The 19,707-nt window shown below is 43.9% G+C and overlaps 1 protein-coding gene and 1 pseudogene across 1 annotated transcript in view; both read left to right on the top strand.

The window, feature by feature from the left end:
• The window catches only part of LOC126100564 (uncharacterized), an 89,583-nt gene that overhangs the window by 64,779 nt on the left and 5,097 nt on the right, over window positions 1-19,707 (top strand). The window contains exons 4-5 of the mRNA XM_049911181.1: window positions 9,558-9,722; window positions 14,879-14,995. Coding sequence (XP_049767138.1) covers window positions 9,558-9,722; window positions 14,879-14,995 — 282 coding nt within the window. The remainder of the gene's footprint in view (window positions 1-9,557; window positions 9,723-14,878; window positions 14,996-19,707) is intronic.
• Window positions 7,868-7,985, top strand: LOC126102360 (5S ribosomal RNA; annotated as a pseudogene).

Raw genomic sequence — 19,707 nt, 5'->3', positions numbered from 1 at the left:
TGCTCAGCTCTGTGGATGAACGTGATACCTGAGGGTTCATTCGTAACTTAATAGTCACGAATCACATCCACATAGGTCAGCTGTCCTACACAAGCCAAGAAAATATTTCCGAGGCCACCTTGATTTCTTCACCTCCGTGTGCTGCTCCAGAAATGGCTTCTTAGGGTCCGACTTTTCTTGCCTAACACGCTAACGTTCGTCCATTCTACGAAAATGAAAATGTCACACGTAAAGTACAGCACTGCCAATGACGAGGAGGCCAGTTTCGATACTCCCGAGCAACTTTTCACCTTTCTCATCAATGTACTGTCGTTACCAGAAGATAAACGGTGCTTTTTGAAAACACTGACTCCGATAGCCCTAGAGCTTCGCGTCAAGTAAGTCGCTTCCTTCCCCATTGAGCAATGTGCTTACAAGAGGTCAGCACACGTATTTCGCCAATCTCGTCACATTCTATTGGCATCGGATTCCTGATAGAATCGTAATAATGGGACTAGACAATGTACTTCCAGCAATTCGTTTACAGCTGCAACTGTTTATAGATGAGTGTGACGATGCAGGATGCAAGATATATTAAACCTGTGCCTCAGCGCACACAGTCAAAGAATATTATCCTGTAAGAGAAAAATGATCTCTTTTAAAACAGAGTGCAATATTTCAGCACAGCTGTCTTCATAACCAAGGATATAATATATTCCAAAATGTCGATTATATTACTACGTGTTCGCTTAGCTTTGCACTTTTTTACGAGAGATCACTTTTCTCCTACAGGATGTTATCAGCCCAACGAGATAAGTAAGTGTGGATGTAACAATAAAATAATTTTCGATAAATTTGGCAGTTTACACCCGCAACTCAGACGTTGAAGAATCATCCTTACGTACCCCAACTTTCCTACCCTCATCCCCAGAAACAGTGATGTGTGGGTGTGTGCACGTGTGTGGTTGGGGAAGGGGGGGGGCTTGGCGGGGGAGTGTTTTTGCGTACAAATAACTTAAAGAGGCTGTTAACATAGAGGTACCGATGGAGAAAGGATGGGAGAAGCGGTGCATTGTACGCATAGCTCTTGAGTGCCTGGAGTAATTAAGACTATCGGAATAAAACACGTTTAGCTCCTTTAGGCGCGGGGTGCGGGTGTAAAGAAGGCGACATGCAAACACAATCTGAAATTATTACGGAGCCGAAACCAAGGTTTTAGTTGTCATTGGCCCGATGATGCGTGACAGTCCTGATACCACTTAACCCCTACATGTGTAGATGGTGGTAGAAAGAGTTAACATGTAAAGCACAAAACAGAAACGTTGGAAGCAATTTCACCAGAACCATTTACATTAGGATCGTTCAATAAATAACAAACAACAATTTCTACGGGCGTTTAGACACACTGCCTGACAAAAAAGTAAGGCACAGGGAAGGCACTGCCGGATTCCAACATAACGTCGTACACGCACACACTATTGGAAGGTATGTAAATGTTTAGGGTTGCAGTTCTCTGTGACACGTTGATCGCTCACGATGACTTTACTGCTGTCCGTGTTTCGTGATCTTCGTGTTTAGTGTTGTCACCGGACCTAGTAGGGTACATAGGGGCCTCAACAGCCTCAGACGTTGAGCAACCACTGTGAGATCCGGCGTCCTCGCGTCATCAACACGTGAGAGAGTTTGAGAAGGGCCTCGTTGTGGGTCCCCATACGGCCGGCTGGTCGAATCGTGCAATATACAGATTTGTAGGACATTCTCATCATACTCCGCAAGCCAGTGTGGTAGAGGGTACTTTTGGTACCACTAACTGATGCCCCCTTCCCCGTTCCACTCACGAATGACGCGTGGGAAGAATGATTGTCGGTAAGCCTCTGTATTGGCTCCAATTTCGCAAATTATCTCGTCGTGGTCATTTCGCGAGATGTACATGGGAGTAAGTAATATGTTGTTCGGCTTTTCCCGGAAAGTTCTCTCTCGTAGTTTCAATTTTTAACTTCTCCATGATGCACAGTGACGCTCTTGTAACGTCTGCCACTGTAGTCTATAGAACATCTCTATAACGCTGTCGTGCCGACTAAACAGTCTTGTGACGAAACGCATCGCTCTTCGTTACATCTTCTCTATCTCTTCTATCGAGTCCTATTCAGCAAGAATTGCAAATAGATGAACAACAATCAAGAATCGGCGGAATAGGTGCCTTGTACGCCATTTCTTTCGTGGGTGAGTTACATTTCCTTAACATTCTTTGTACGATTCTCAGTCTGGCATCTGCATTTCATACTGTTTGCTTTATGTGTTAATTCTATTTATGGTATGAGCAGTTGGAGTTATTTCAGGCCAATGGTGATATCCTTCTTCACATATCGTATAGCTGGAAACGAAAAAATGATCACTGGAGAAACATCACCAGGAGTCACAAAAAAAGAAGAAATTCGAGGTAGCTGCCTCTGCTAACAAAATCAAGACGCCAGTCTTTTGGGATTGTGATGATGACATTCTCATGAATGTATTGCCAAAAGGAGTAACCATTAATTTAGAGGGTTCTGTGAAGACTCTGATCAAGTGAAAAACTTTTTCCGACAGGTCTGCCAAGAATTCAAAAGAAACCTTCCTCCAGAACGACACGGTACGCCCACATGCTTCAAACCCGGAAACACATCGCCAAATTGGTTCACGCATCATTGTCTCAACCACCCTATAATTTACAAATGGTTCAAATGGCTCTGAGCACTATGGGACTCAACTGCTGAGGTCATTAGTCCCCTAGAACTTAGAACTAGTTAAACCTAACTAACCTAAGGACATCACAAATATCCATGCCCGAGGCAGGATTCGAACCTGCGACCGTAGCGGTCTTGCGGTTCCAGACTGCAGCGCCTTTAACCGCACGGCCACTTCGGCCGGCTATAATTTACACCTGGCGCCATCTGACTTCCATCTGCTTCGATCACTATCAGATTCCCTACGTATTAGACACTTAGGAAATGATGACAGCGTAATTCTTACAGAGAAAACCTGGCTAAGAGCAGAGGACAATAGCTTTTGCAAACTGGAATATGTGCTCTTACACAATGATCGCCTAAGGCTGTAGAACATGAAGGCTACTATGTGGAAAAATAGTACATGTGAGAGAAATGTTGACTGATATTATAACCAAATCCAACTTTTAGGAATAAATATATTCCGATAGGAAAATGTTGGGATATTTGCTTATGTAGGCATATATGCTTATTTGCTGCAAAGTGGAGTCAGCATCTCTCTCCTTAATGAGTAAGATGTTGTGATCAATAAAAGGATAAAGTGTTAGTACTACACACTGCAGAAACGATAAAAATGGTAGATTGCCTAACTGTGGTGTGCAATAACAGAAATCTATTGTTATTATTACCATTACTACTACTACTACTACTACTACTACTACTATTATTATTATTATTAATATTATTATTTACTTACGTTACAATTTTACAAATTTTTTTATTCTTCTCTGTGCAGAATGTATTGCTAAACAGCTCGTTTTAACTGCCTTTTTAAACAAGTTTTTCTTGGTAATCTCTTTGAACAATTTTTTGTACAACTTCTTTATTTGGCAGAAAACGCTGTTTTGATTTTTATGTTTATTTTTTATCGGTGGCGTTAATTCAGTTTATATCGTGTTCCACGGACGGAGCTGTTTTTGAAGTTTTCGATAAATCTATTTTAGAGTGACAATTACAGGATGTCCCAGGAGGAACGGTGAATATTCAGAGGTATGACAGGAACGCACATCTGAAGCAAAAATATTCTCCTGGATATTTGTCCTATTGCGAATGGTTTCGAGTGATAGACCAATTTTTAAGGTACACATATTGCTAGGTGGAGCCATTTTAGAAGATGAAATGGCGTGATGGAATTACTCACACTTTATAGAAAATTCGTTTATTGAACACCTTGAGGACGTTCCTTTAGCCATGAGATGTAACACCTATATCGATTAGAAGTAGGTTTATATTATGTAACTGTGTATCTGTGATTATGAAGTGTTTGTTCTTCGTTACTTAAGGTCATTGGTTTGTAACTGGAAATTTAAAGTTCGTAATGTATGTAGGGAAAAAAGTAAATAATGTTTAAAGTAATGAAATTTTATAATATATTTATCTTTATAAAGAAATCATTCCGTACTGGAAGCTGGTTCATGCTTAGGACACTTGTATCGTATAACGTAAAAGATGTAGGGTACTCCCTCCGTAACGGAAGTGGCTTGGAGCGATGTAAAAGATGGTTTTAGCGGTCGGACTGGGCGGCTCCTTGGTGGGAACGGCACGCAGTCAGTGGCTGGCCGTTGCACGGTACACATCGAGGGTGCCAAGGGAGGCATTTGGAAGCCTTTTTGCAATGAATTTTGCCTCGAATGTGGAATTGTCTGTGGTGTAGTACTCTAGGCAATGAGGAATGGCTCTAACACGTTAAAAATCTGTCGCTAAGAAGAAATTGTAAAGAGCATTCAAACATTAAGAGCCGTGAGAACAGTTTGCAGCCACGTCGCTTGCTACCACTACTTCGCTACTGCTCCACCAACTTCATGCATACAGATGAGTATCAGAGCATGGACCAGTTAATTTGTGTGAGTGATTTAATAATAATCCAAGTGCTATAAACCTGTGTTTAGAGCCGTATCTTTATCCTAATCATGAACCTATGCAGGTCCACTGCAAAGTGTTGAGAAAACTAAGTGTCCTGTTTCAAACAAACTAGTAATTATTTCTGTGTATTAAATGTGCATGAATTCAGTGCCAGACTGTGTAAATCTTGCTGTCAAAAATACCTGCTTCACAGGTGATGAAAGAAGGCAAATAAGTTATAATCATTTGAAAGTTAAATTAGCTTTGATTACTATCATGAACGATTTTTTGTACTTAATTGGGCATCAGTGTTGAATAATTTGCTTTAAAAATAGTAAAACCATAAATTATTACAAGTGAAGTTAAGAATTAAATTTAGTTGAATTGAATTTTGTTGCTGAAATAACCATAGAGTTTGACTAGTGACAATGTCAGTTGATGGGTCCCCACCAAATTCTTCTCATATTGCGAAGATAATTGGAATATTATTGCTACTAAGGAAATCTGATATGTTTCTATAAATGGGAGTATAAGCAGTGTGATTTATTTCAATTGTGGTATTTATGTTTTAGTTAAGTCAAAAGTCCCTCCTGCCCAATTTTAGTTCTGCACTTCCTACAGGAATATTTCAGTAATGATCCAAGTAACAATATTGAGTGTAGCACTTATTAGTGTAAGTTTGGTACGATTTTGCTTTATATGATTACTACTATGTGTATAACTGGTAACTACTGCTACACACAGCTCTGAGTGCCCTGCGTCCGTTTGTATCCTGTGTACTATCCAAAAGGGAATATTAATGAAAGTAATTTCAATAACTAATATTTAATTTTTTAAACGTATGTGCCCAAATTCATGTGCCTAATTGGACTGGCGACCGTTCATTTTTTTCATTCGTATACGAAATTTGCTTTTATTAAACCCCAAAGTTTAAAGCCTGTTTAGTTTTTTCTACTAATTGCACTGTCTTCAAAATTAAAGTCCGATACTTTCGTCCATTAGACACACGCGCGGTCAAAACTGTAAATCCTCCCAGAGGGTAACATTAGCTTATGCCACAGTAGGCTAGGGTTATACGTGGCTTTTCCCGTGCCACGACTAAATGTTCCGTTGTTAGGGAAGAGTGACGTACCACGGGCTAGTGACGTATAACAAGCTAGTGTTATAGATACTGTAGTAAATTTACAGCACAATGGAGCCGCTACATATTTTTTACCAGCCATGTGAAGGAACACCACAACTGCACTTACCCTACTCGCTGGATTGGTCGTGTTAGTATAATTAACTGGCCACCAAGATCGCCAGAACATACGCTATTATGTTTTTGCCTATGAACTTCGATAAGTCTGAGCTGCACAAACAATATGTAAATACGCTATATGAACTGCTTGGTTGCATTGTGGGCGCTGCTGCGTTCGATAGGCAACTTGAAAAGGCACTCAGAACACAACATGTTCTCCCTATAGTGCACAAAGGCAGTGAAGCTGAGCGTGGGATATTCGAGCCTTTATTGTGAACTGTGCAACACCTGTTGAGGGACATGTACGAAAGTCCCTGGACGTCAATGTGTTAAAAATACGTACACTTCTGGAAATTGAAATAAGAACACCGTGAATTCATTGTCCCAGGAAGGGGAAACTTTATTGACACATTCCTGGGGTCAGATACATCACATGATCACACTGACAGAACCACAGGCACATAGACACAGGCAACAGAGCATGCACAATGTCGGCACTAGTACAGTGTATATCCACCTTTCGCAGCAATGCAGGCTGCTATTCTCCCATGGAGACGATCGTAGAGATGCTGGATGTAGTCCTGTGGAACGGCTTGCCATGCCATTTCCACCTGGCGCCTCAGTTGGACCAGCGTTCGTGCTGGACGTGCAGACCGCGTGAGACGACGCTTCATCCAGTCCCAAACATGCTCAATGGCGGACAGATCCGGAGATCTTGCTGGCCAGGGTAGTTGACTTACACCTTCTAGAGCACGTTGGGTGGCACGGGATACATGCGGACGTGCATTGTCCTGTTGGAACAGCAAGTTCCCTTGCCGGTCTAGGAATGGTAGAACGATGGGTTCGATGACGGTTTGGATGTACCGTGCACTATTCAGTGTCCCCTCGACGATCACCAGTGGTGTACGGCCAGTGTAGGAGATCGCTCCCCACACCATGATGCCGGGTGTTGGCCCTGTGTGCCTCGGTCGTATGCAGTCCTGATTGTGGCGCTCACCTGCACGGCGCCAAACACGCATACGACCATCATTGGCACCAAGGCAGAAGCGACTCTCATCGCTGAAGACGACACGTCTCCATTCGTCCCTCCATTCACGCCTGTCGCGACACCACTGGAGGCGGGCTGCACGATGTTGGGGCGTGAGTGGAAGACGGCCTAACGGTGTGCGGGACCGTAGCCCAGCTTCATGGAGACGGTTGCGAATGGTCCTCGCCGATACCCCAGGAGCAACAGTGTCCCTAATTTGCTGGGAAGTGGCGGTGCGGTCCCCTACGGCACTGCGTAGGATCCTACGGTCTTGACGTGCATCCGTGCGTCGCTGCGGTCCGGTCCCAGGTCGACGGGCACGTGCACCTTCCGCCGACCACTGGCGACAACATCGATGTATTGTGGAGACCTCACGCCCCACGTGTTGAGCAATTCGGCGGTACGTCCACCCGGCCTCCCGCATGCCCACTATACATACGCCCTCGCTCAAAGTCCGTCAACTGCACATACGGTTCCCGTCCACGCTGTCGCGGCATGCTACCAGTGTTAAAGACTGCGATGGAGCTCCGTATGCCACGGCAAACTGGCTGACACTGACGGCGGCGGTGCACAAATGCTGCGCAGCTAGCGCCATTCGACGGCCAACACCGCGGTTCCTGGTGTGTCCGCTGTGCCGTGCGTGTGATCATTGCTTGTACAGCCCTCTCGCAGTGTCCGGAGCAAGTATGGTGGGTCTGACACACCGGTGTCAATGTGTTCTTTTTTCCATTTCCAGGAGTGTCTTTTTCAGTTGATACTTTGTAAGACGTATATTGCAATTTTTACTAACTGTTGTACTGTGTAAACCTGACAATGTGGTGAATAATACAGCAAATAAATAACATCGCACATTGGAAGCCATTCAGTGTAGGGCATATGTCCATATGGAATTTTTTGCTTCAAGAGAGCGTTACTGTCGTATCACCGAATACTGTCCATTCCTCCTGGGATACCGTGCATGTTCTGGAAGTGTGGATTATCCGTGGACGCTAAATACCTTGGGTAGCAGTGTAGATTGCCAACGGCCTTGCCGCAGTGGTAACACCGGTTCCTGTCAGATCACCGAAGTTAAGCACTGTCGGGCAGGGCTAGCACTTGGATGGGTGACCATCCGGTCTGGCGAGCGCTGTTGGCAAGCGGGGTGCACTCAGCCCTTGTGAGGCAGCCCTTGTGAGGAGCTACTTGCTTGAGAAGTAGCGGCTCCGGTCTCGGAAACTGACATACGGCCGGGAGAGTGATGTGCTGACCACATAACCCTCCATATCCACATCCAGTGACGCCGATTGGTACCTTTGGGCCTTCATTAGTTGCACACAAGCGACCAATGTTTGCTTTTGACTAAGCGCGGGCCGTGAACTACGAGGCGCATTCAAGTTCTAAGGCCTCCGATTTTTTTTCTACTTAACTACTCACCCGAAATCGATGAAACTGGCGTTTCTTCTCGACGTAATCGCCCTGCAGACGTACACATTTTTCACAACGCTGACGCCATGATTACATGGCAGCGGCGAAGGCTTCTTTAGGAGTCTGTTTTGACCACTGGAAAATCGCTGAGGCAATAGCAGCACGGCTGGTGAATGTGCGGCCACGGAGAGTGTCTTTCATTGTTGGAAAAAGCCAAAAGTCACTAGGAGCCGGGTCAGGTGAATAGGGAGCATGAGGAATCACTTCAAAGTTGTTATCACGAAGAAACTTTTGCGTAACGTTAGCTCGATGTGCAGGTGCGTTGTCTTGGTGAAACAACACACGCGCAGCCCATCCCGGACGTTTTTGTTGCAGTGCAGGAAAGAATTTGTTCTTCAAAACATTTTCGTAGGATGCACCTGTTACCGTAGTGCCCTTTGGAACGCAATGGGTAAGGATTACGCCCTCGCTGTCCCACAACATGGACACCATCATTTTTTTCAGCACTGGCGGTTACCTGAAATTTTTTTGGTGGCGGTGCATCTGTGTGCTCCCTTTGAGCTGACTGGCGCTTTGTTTCTGGATTGAAAAATGGCATCCACGTCTCATCCATTGTCACAACCGACGAAAAGAAAGTCCCATTCATGCTGTCGTTGCGCGTCAACATTGCTTGGCAACATTCCACACGGGCAGCCATGTGGTCGTCCGTCAGCACTTGTGGCACCCACATGGATGACACTTTTCGCATTTTCAGGTCGTCATGCAAGATTGTGTGCACAGAACCCACAGAAATGCCAACTCTGGAGGCGATCTGTTCAACAGTCATTCGGCGATCCCCCAAAACAATTCTCTCCACTTTCTCGATCATGTCGTCAGACCGGCTTGTGCGAGCCCGAGGTTGTTTCTGTTTGTTGTCACACGATGTTCTGCCTTCATTAAACTGTCGCACCCACGAACGCACTTTCGACACATCCATAACTCCATCACCACATGTCTCCTTCAACTGTCGATGAATTTCAATTGGTTGCACACCACGCAAATTCAGAAAACGAATGATTGCACGCTGTTCAAGTAAAGAAAACGTCGCCATTTCAAGTATTTAAAAGAGTTCTCATTCTCGCCGCTGGCGGTAAAATTCCATCTGCCGTACGGTGCTGCCATCTCTGAGACGTATTGACAATGAACGCGGCCTCATTTTAAAACAATGCGCATGTTTCTATCTCTTTCCAGTCTGGAGAAAAAAAATCGGAGGCTTTAGAACTTGAATGCACCTCGTAACAGTTTGTGTGTATGTTTGTCGCAGCCGAACCCGCAGTACCAGTTCGCGTTCGACGTGCGTGACGACCAGTTCACCAACTACCAGAACCGCAAGGAGCAGCGCGAGGGCGACAAGATCTCCGGCAGCTACAGCGTCGTCGACTCGGACGGCTTCATCCGCACCGTCAAGTACACGGCCGACCCACTGGAGGTGAGCTTCGCTTTTGTGCAAACACCAGCAGCCCGCGCACGGCGGGCTGGACATTACGCCCATGACTGGCTTCCACACAACGCTCTACTTCAGGCATGCACGCTCAAAAATAAGACTAGCAGGCGCTAGGGTAACACGAGTTCTGGTCTTAATAATTAACTCAGTTAAGCGAGAAAAGGACCACGGTCACAGAGCTATCAAGCGATGTTGATTGCTACGTTTCACCTGATGTTTCGAGTAGTTCCAGTCATTAAGATGGAGTGTACACCTTCGTGTTTTGGTGGTGCAATTATTGCTACATTAAATTTCTGCGCTGCAGGTGCACAAATTCCGCCTCTTCTTCTAATATTTTGGCTGTATATCGTTCAGCCACCTTCAGAGAGAGCCGAAAGACTAATACTCTAGCTTTTTTTCTCCTTTGTTGTTCTTTCATCCACCCTTGCCCAGTATGGGCAACGGTACAGTCAAGCCGCTCTTCAGCCAGTTGCCAAAAAACTAAATGAGAAGAAAAAACACTAACAGGACGGTGAGATATTTACAACAGATTTCAAAAATTTTAAAGGGAAAATTAAAATGGATATTTTTATATATAAGATATATAACTTCTTTCACTTTTAGTTAACAACAATAATAGTAAAACGCAAAAACGAAATACAATAAGAGTACCTTTAAAGACGTTTGGAACATGGTACAAAACACTGACGTTAAAAAGAAGCGCTTCACTGGCCCTGAAACAGGAAGGACCTACCCCCTACCCTGGGATATGTACTCCGTTGTTGAAGGGAAAGGTGGTGAGGTAAGGATGCAGCACTGGGATAGAAGTGGCAGTTGTGATACAAGACGGCGGGGGGGGGGGGGGGGAGGAAGTAGATATTGGTGAGGCTAAAATCTGAAGAGGTAAAATCGGGTGGAGAAAGAAGGGTGGAAGGGGAAAAAGGAAGGGAGAAAATATGATGAGAGGGGGAGGTAGCCTTAATGAAGTGGAACCGGTGGGGAAGATTTAAAGTTTGGTAGAATGAATAAATTCTGGGCGAAGATCATGATCTGGGAGGGGGAGATGAAGTTTGTAAGAGAAGGCGTATAGGTTTAAAAATGGTGGGACGCGTAGGTAGTGGTGCGACAGCGTATGGGGATTGGAAAGTTCACGGGAAACCAAAGGATTGTTGGAGTCGAGTTTGCGAATGGTGTAGGTTGTTTGGAAGAGCGGTATGAGTGAGGAGAGGTAGCGATGTGATGAGTTCGTAAAGGATCCTCATGCTGACGCTGTAACCGTCTATAATTACGAAACTGTTGCTGGGGTAGGATTGGTGCTCGAACTGACCTCTATTATGTCCCATAAATGCTCGATGGGATCAGTGTCGGGTGTCGGTTTGAATCCTGCCTATGGCATGGATGTGTGTGATGTCCTTAGGTTAGTTAGGTTTAAGTAGTTCTAAGTTCTAGGGGACTGATGACCTCAGAAGTTAAGTCCCATAGTGCTCAGAGCCATTTGAACCATATTTTTTATTTCCGAGTTGTTTGCATTTAATACTGTTTCACGCTTCGCAACCCCCGTAGTTCACGATTTTTATCTTCTTGTGCCAATTTTACTTACACACATACCTGTTACATCCAACATCTTCTACTGCCTGTTTTGCATCTTTTCGTCTTCCTGTTCCTCTATTGATTTTTCCTCTGACAAACCTTCCAGCTCCAAATTAGCTATTCCTCGATACCTTTCGTGGCTGCAGTTCCTATATATCATGGAAAATGCCCCGCTAACTTTTTCTCTTCCGTTATGGGTCTTCCAAAGATCCCTTCTCTTACCCAATGTCTTAATACTTTCTAGTTGGTACTTCACATAATTGGTTCTGTATATATTCATTTAACTTTTAACCGTATTCGGTAGCAACGTGTTCAAACGGTTCCAGTTTGTTGTTCTCTTGACTTCTAAGGCTCCACGTTTCACTTTCATAAAATCAGTATCTGATGTAAGAAGAGGTCTTTTATTGAATAACTTTTACATTGCAAGCATCAATCTTCTGATTTTTCGGCCATACTGTATAATCATGCTTCCTTGGATAGAGTTTGACCGTTGTGGTCTTTAGTCCGAAGACTGTACTACTGCGCCCTTCATTATGTCGCTACGCTGTGCACATGTCTAAGTTTTCCTCTACACTTCTTACACCTCCCTCCCCCGTCTCCTCCCTCGCTCAGCCAATGCCCCCCCCCCCAACCCCCTCCCTCCCCCAACCCAATCCGCCCCAAACACTCACACACAGAAACATTTCCTTCCAGAGTCAGTATTACATGACGTCGTAGGATTGTCGTGTCGCTTGATCCCTTCTTTTAATCAAGATGTATCATAAACTTTTTTTTCCAGTAATCGATTCAATACCTCCACATTAATTATTTAGTCTACCAATACAATTTCCAATATTCTTCTGTAGCGCCACATTTCGAAAGTTTCTGTTCTTGACACTGCCGGCTTTTATTTTATGTTCAGCTGCCACTATCGGTTATTTTGTTGCATAAGTAGCCAAACTCATCTAAAGCCTGTCGTGTCGTATTTCCTAATCTAATTACCTCACCGTCGGCCAATTTAACTCGACTATGTTCCATTACTCTTGCTTTACTTTTTACAAGACATTATACTTTATGTTCAACTAATCTTCCTAATCCTTTGCCGTCACTGTCACAATTAAAAGTCATCCACAAATCCTATAGTCTCGAATTCTTCTCCCTGATTTTTAATTCCGTGTCTAAATTTCTCTTTGGTTTCCTTCACTGTCTACTTAATGGACAGACTGAATAACGTTGGGGATAGGTTACAACCTTGTCTCAGTCCTTTCTCAACCACCACTTCCCTTTCATGCCCTTCGACTCTTATAATGGCAGTCTGGTTTCTGTAAAAATGGTAAATAACCTGCTGCTGTATTTTGTCCCTATTACCTACAAAATCACAAGGAGCATAGTCAATTCAGTATTGTCAAAAGCGTTCTCTACATCTACAAATGTTATAAACTTGGGTTTGCCTTTTTCAAACCTATCTTCTAACGACAAGTGGTAGGGTCAGTATTGTCTCACTTGTTTCTATACTTTATTTCCAAGGTAGATATTTGGTTAATTATCTAATAAATATTAGAGTCTAATATTTGTATATTCGTACCCCAGTCGGTAAAAATGGAACACTTACAGTATCACTTTGTGGTCCTTCTGTCGCTCGGTCTGTTAAGACCCATTTTTCTCAGGAACAGTTCGAGATACGAAATTGAAATTTTTGTCAAACACTGAGATCTACTGTTCCTGGGCGTTGTAAGAAATGTAAGCTTCTAAGTCAATTCAGTCTAATGATACGGACATTATGCTACATATTTTGAGACTCTCATCAATTAAAATTTGTAGATGAACTATGTATACACACTCCAAGCCAAAATAAATAAATAAATAGTCGCACCACGAGGGAGTTACGCAAATTGGTCCTAAATTGATCTTGATACAGGTATCGACGGAAAATGCCAAATGTAGACTTCGGCGGCCGATGGATGAATGTGTGACGCTGCAGCGCAATTGGAAAGGTTAGTGAATAGGCGACATTCGACGCCACGGCATAAAGACTGCGGATTTCATTCCGTGTACTCAGTTGGACACGCGATGAACAATATACACAGATGTCAAAATTTGATAGGGGACATGTATGTGGTCACAAAGAAGTCGGTCGGGTAAACGGCGAATCACTCCATATTGAAATTGGAGTGAAGCCAGCATTCAACCATATTGGCAGGAATAGTTGCACCAGGGCCGAACACAGCGTCGAGGTTCAACTACAGCCAGACAATCGAGCAATTGTCAGAGAGGCACCCAGAGCTCCGGATTCACCATTAGCATCGATCCGACTTGCAACTGGTGCTTTAGTGACTACAAGGACTATTAACAGGCGGCTGACAGAAAGCGGGCTAAACTCACACCGCTCCTAACGGTGACTACCGTTGACCTCTGTACATCAACAAGCTCCAGAATGAGATTTTCACTCTGCAGCGGAGTTTGCGCTGATATGAAACTTCCTGTCAGATTAAAACTGTGTGCCCGACCGAGACTCGAACTCGGGACCTTTGCCTTTCACGGGTAAGTGCTCTACCAACTGAGCACCCAAGCACGACTCACGCCACGTCCTCACAGCTTTACTTCCACCAGTACCTCGTCTTCTACCTTCTAAACTTTACAGAAGCTCTCCTGCGAACCATGCAGGACTAGCACTTCTGAAAGAAAGGATATTGCGGAGACGTGGCTTAACCACAGCCTAGGGGATGTTTCCAGGATGAGATTTTCACTCTGCAGCGGAGTGTGCGCTGATATGAAACTTCCTGGCAGATTAAAACTGTGCTAGTCCTGCATGGTTCGCAGGAGAGCTTCTGTAAAGTTTGGAAGGTAGGAGACGAGGTACTGGCGGAAGTAAAGTTGTGAGGACGGGGCGTGAGTCGTGCTTGGGTAGCTCAGTTGGTAGAGCACTTGCCCGCGAAAGGCAAAGTTCCCGAGTTCGAGTCTCGGTCCGGCACACAGTTTTAATCTGCCAGGAAGTTTCATCAACAAGCTCATTTGCAGAAATGTCGGGCACATTTGGCCTGTAATCTCATTGGCTGGAGTAGAATTGTCTTCTTTGACGGCTCCGCTTCGAACTGACCGGCGACAGCGTGTCTGGAGACACCCCCGTCAGCGCTGGTATACCAATTTGACTGTCCTTCGCCATATGGGCCGACATCCTCGTATGGTGGTCTGGGGTCCCATGTCACTTTTCTTAAGTTGTAATCACTCGTTTCTTTGTACATGTACATCACATCTACCAATTTCCGCCCTGTTGGGATAATTCCTTCGTGGTGCGTCGTTTCTTTCTTTCTTTTTCTTCTTCGAGCGTACATATTTCAGCTGACACCGAGTCGTTCACGCACTTGCTCGATATATGTCACTGTCTCCCTCCCCCCACCTCAACTTCCCATTCCTAGCGTGTAACTACCCTGTGGTTGGGAAACACTGGTTCATTGTATCTTTGTGTAATAATAAGAAGCACAGGCGTGGCAGTGACATATCGGGACAGACGTAGAAAACTGAAACGCACACCATCACCTGGCGACTGTAATCTCTACCAGCTGGGTGACGCCCGCCGTGCCGTTGTGTTGCAGGGCTTCAAGGCTCAGGTGACGCGGGAGCCCACCGACATCGTGGTGAAGATCCCGACGCCGACGCCGCCTCCGCAGGCGCAGCCGCTCTCCATCCCAGCGGGGCCGCAGTACATACAGGTACGAAGCAACCTTTACACGCCACAGTCTGTTAATAACGTGCATCGCACGACTACAACTTCCTGATGCAGAAAAACTGTCGTTTTCACTGGTAACCACCTTTCTAGCTGATAAGGAGGCATTTCTCCATAAATTGATCCCGCACGAATATTTGGGCCATAATTCTGGTAGTACGAAGTTATGACCTTCTGCAAGTACTTCAGTACTTTCAAACTTCCACGCGCACCGATTGTCACTGGATGATGATGATGATTAATTATGATGAAGATGAATTAAGTCAGGTGATGCTGAGGGAATTAGATTAGGAAATGAGACACTTAAAGTAGTAAAGGAGTTTTGCTATTTGGGGAGCAAAATAACTGATGATGGTCGAAGTACAGAGGATATAAAATGTAGACTGGCGATGGCAAGGAAAGCGTTTCTGAAGAAGAGAAATTTGTTAACATCGAGTATAGATTTAAATGTCAGGAAGTCGTTCCTGAAAGTATTTGTATGGAGTGTAGCCATGTATGGAAGTGAAACATGGACGATAAATAGTTTGGACAAGAAGAGAATAGAAGCTTTCGAAATGTGGTGCTACAGAAGAATGCTGAAGATTAGGTGGGTAGATCACGTAACTAATGAGGAGGTATTGAATAGACTGGGGAGAAGAGAAGTTTGTGGCACAACTTGACCAGAAGAAGGGATCGGTTGGTAGGACATGTTCTGAGGCATCAAGGGATCACCAATTTAGTATTGGAGGGCAGCGTGGAGGGTAAAAATCGTAGAGGGAGACCAAGAGATGAATACGCTAAGCAGCTTGCACAGGATAGAGTAGCATGGAGAGCTGCATCAAACCAGTCTCAGGACTGAAGACCACAACAACAACAACGATGATGATGATGATGTTTGGTTTGTGGCGCGCTCAACTGCCCGTACAAATTCCCAATCTTTGCTCAGACCAGTCTCACCACTATCACGAAATTGTCACTCGATCCGCCCCATTTCCGTCTTTCAATCCCCGAACGCGAAGTACTGCGATGTGGAGAGAATAAGAGATTTGTGAATTACTGTCCTGACACTGGTATCTTGCTTTGCTCATTGTGTCAAAGTGCGCATTTTCTAACCTGTAACTGGTGTCAGAAACCTCTCTGCTTTCAAAATATTTATGTCGCAATTATCAAATGCAATGTAAATGTTTGAAAACATTAGTGTATCACCAAAGAATTAACGTATCGCTATTTAATCACGTTATTATTTTTGCATTTTAAAAATGGCACTGTTAAAGTGAAATACATTTGCAGATGCCCTACTCTTCGACGTTATTTGCATCATTAAATCGTAAGTTGGAAATCACGAATTTCATTACACAATAATTTTTCAACTGCTTAGGTTAATTCACTCTGATTTTGAAGTGTATAAACAGGGTGAATGACTAAAACTTGCACCGAAATTGTACAGAAATGGAAAGTACTATCGATATGTGATCTTCACAGAAAGGTTTGGTAGTCAAGGGCTCGTATTGTTAGCGAATCAATAGACTCTAATAACACTTAAAAATTGAATTTTTTTTTGCAAAGATGTACTTTTTTAAATGTAACAATGTCTATTGACATAAACGAAATAAAAATAGGGTAAATTAGACTGTCAGGGGTGTTTGTTGCAGGAGACCAGTGCGAGTCCGGTACGAGATATCGTATTTTGAAAGGTTCCCACATCGACACTTGTACAATACCTGTGGTATCACACACTAAAGAATGACACAAGTGCATACAGTAGTTATGCGGATTCTCACCACTAACGAGACAATTGACCATCACAGATCGTGTTCAAAATGACCACCGGCAGCGGAAATACACGCTTCCAGTCTGGTACGGAACCAGTGCTGCACACTTGGCTAGCGTTTCATCGGAGATGTCCAAACGGGCTGCATTAATACGTAATTGTATAACATCAGGTGTTTCTGACATGTCCTTGACAGTGTTTTTCAGTTTTTCCCACAGAAAAGTCTACATGCGTCAAAACCGGGAAATGAACAGATCATCCACGTCGAATACAACGATTTGGAAAACATTCTTGAAGACATGCTGTAGTACTTCTTGCAATATGGGCTGGAGAGCCATAATTTTGGTATCACAGGTTCTCCTGGTCTGCAGCACAACGCTTTCTAGTAACCGTGGAAGATGGTCCGTAAGGAGGCTGCGAAACGGACGAGTGTTCCGTCTATCAAAAACGGGCTTCTGTGCTGATGGTTCATTCTCCCACACCACACGTTTACACTTCATGGACGCTGACGTCACACATGACGAAGCCAACGGGGATTGTCAACCGACCAGCAGTGCATCTTCCGCGTTTCGCCTGGCCATGAATGGCAAAAGTGACTTCATCACTAAACAATATACGTTATACATCTGGAGTATTCTGTCTTAATTCCCAAGTACAGAAATTACCACGATTTTCATATTCGTTTTTTATGCAGCTCTTCATGGAGAGGGGTATGACAGGGACGGAACTTATGTCGATGCAGAATGCGTGGACACTTGCCTGACTCATGCACGTCTTCGTGCGATTGCGCGGGAGCTAATAAGTGGATCAACTGCAACTCCAGCAGGAACATTAATTTCCCCCTCTTCTGTCTTCACTAGTAACTGCCAAGAAACCTGACTTTTATTGAGATATCTTGCGCATACACCGTATTTTGGGTATTGTAAGCATAATTTTGTTTGTAAAGCTGCTTGCTATTTTTACGTAAAACCTGGTCATACAGGGACTTCGTTTCATTATGACGGGGAAAACGGAGTAAGTATACACATGCCCTCATTTAGGACACTTCTCCGCTGCGAGTAGTTGCAGGAATGCAGCCAGGTCGGCACTTCCTTTTTGTTCGCAGTATTCCAATAGCTGACTTCGTTGTCCTTCTTGCTTTTATTCCCTAACCAAGAGGGCATGTGAGGTGTTTTAAATTCGGGTGGTTGTAAATCTTTCCTATTTTCGGAGAAGACCCAAATGTAGACAGGGGGTGATGTGACTTTCGTGTGTGTGTGTGTGTGTGTGTGTGTGTGTGTGTGTGGGCGTGCGTGCGCACGCCCATGCGTGCCTGCTCATAAAAACTAAGGGAACAGCAGACGCAAAAACAAAAGAAAGACGATCGCATTCCATGCGATAAAAATAAAGTACACGAGATGAACGGGTATTTACAAAACAAAAAATTATAGTTAATGCTAAGTTCAGTGAAGTGTAGTCTGATATAAGTCGAACACCTGTGTGTAGCAGATCGTTAGCGAGTGATGTAGGAGCGAAAACAACGTTAATAATAATAGTAGGTTAAAATATAAGAAAGTTAATGATCTCACCTAAAGGATACGTAATAAAGACGACAGTTCCTACAGTGACCACCTAGGCTGCTTTAAAATAAAGCGAAACGCTTCTGACATAAATAAAAGTTATATTACAGTCGCGAAGACAGAAAATATCCCACATTATTAGTAAAACAGCGAATGCAGAAAAGAGACCTAAAACACGTCACAAGAGCAGCTATAGGTTGCTCCACTAGGTTATACGGGCTCTTCTGGAGTGCGCCTTTTGAATTAATGGCAACGTATCAGTGAGTCATATTTTCTACTAAATGGAGCATAGAATTAGAAATTCTTCCAGTTCATATGTGGCTTACAGCAAACCAGTGCTTAACACTATTGGTTAAAAACAATCTTTGTTGCAATTTTAGTTTTTGTAGTTGTTTTTCTTTTTCGCTTCCATCTAGAAAAGTTTTTACTGAGTTTAACGATGGCGATGTTAGCCTGATATATTCTACGATGCCCTTTGGCTACACTGACTAAAGGATCCTACTAAGAAATACAAAATTAAGGTAACCTGTAAATGCCTAAATAAGGCGAAACGCGTAGTTGAAAAATAAAAAAATAAAATTGCAACCAAGAATGTTTTTAACCAACACAGAATTAGTATGTAATGAAAGGTTATTTGTATGTACCTCAAGGGTTTCAGGAGACGATCATGTCAAAACTTCAAGACTTACATCAGAAGGGCGCCTATCAGTGGATAGAGCATCTCTTCGAGTTTCGATTCATAGAAAGCTTTTTGTCGTAGTTCTAGAGCTTGCCACTATGGGGAAAATGTTCAAGAACATGCAGAAAAAATATATTGTCGCAATGAATTAGTACGAGTCTGCAGATAGGAAACCCTATAACAGATTTTGAAAGCAGTCTGCTGTAGTTGTGGATTCCTAGATGCAGCAGCGACTCCAGTGGCTTGTTCGCACTTATTAATGTTTTCCAAGTCACAAATGCTGTCCGTGCTGAGCACCTGTAATGTGAGTTGGAAACTTGGAGAGAAGCTCTATACACTGATAACTGATAATCGTCTGTTATTATACACTCCTGGAAATTGAAATAAGAACACCGTGAATTCATTGTCCCAGGAAGGGGAAACTTTATTGACACATTCCTGGGGTCAGATACATCACATGATCACACTGACAGAACCACAGGCACATAGACACAGGCAACAGAGCATGCACAATGTCGGCACTAGTACAGTGTATATCCACCTTTCGCAGCAATGCAGGCTGCTATTCTCCCATGGAGACGATCGTAGAGATGCTGGATGTAGTCCTGTGGAACGGCTTGCCATGCCATTTCCACCTGGCGCCTCAGTTGGACCAGCGTTCGTGCTGGACGTGCAGACCGCGTGAGACGACGCTTCATCCAGTCCCAAAC

This window comes from Schistocerca cancellata, chromosome 9 (genome assembly GCF_023864275.1).
Source record: "Schistocerca cancellata isolate TAMUIC-IGC-003103 chromosome 9, iqSchCanc2.1, whole genome shotgun sequence".
Taxonomy (NCBI): domain Eukaryota; kingdom Metazoa; phylum Arthropoda; class Insecta; order Orthoptera; family Acrididae; genus Schistocerca; species Schistocerca cancellata.
This window is presented reverse-complemented; position numbering and strand designations above follow the sequence as displayed.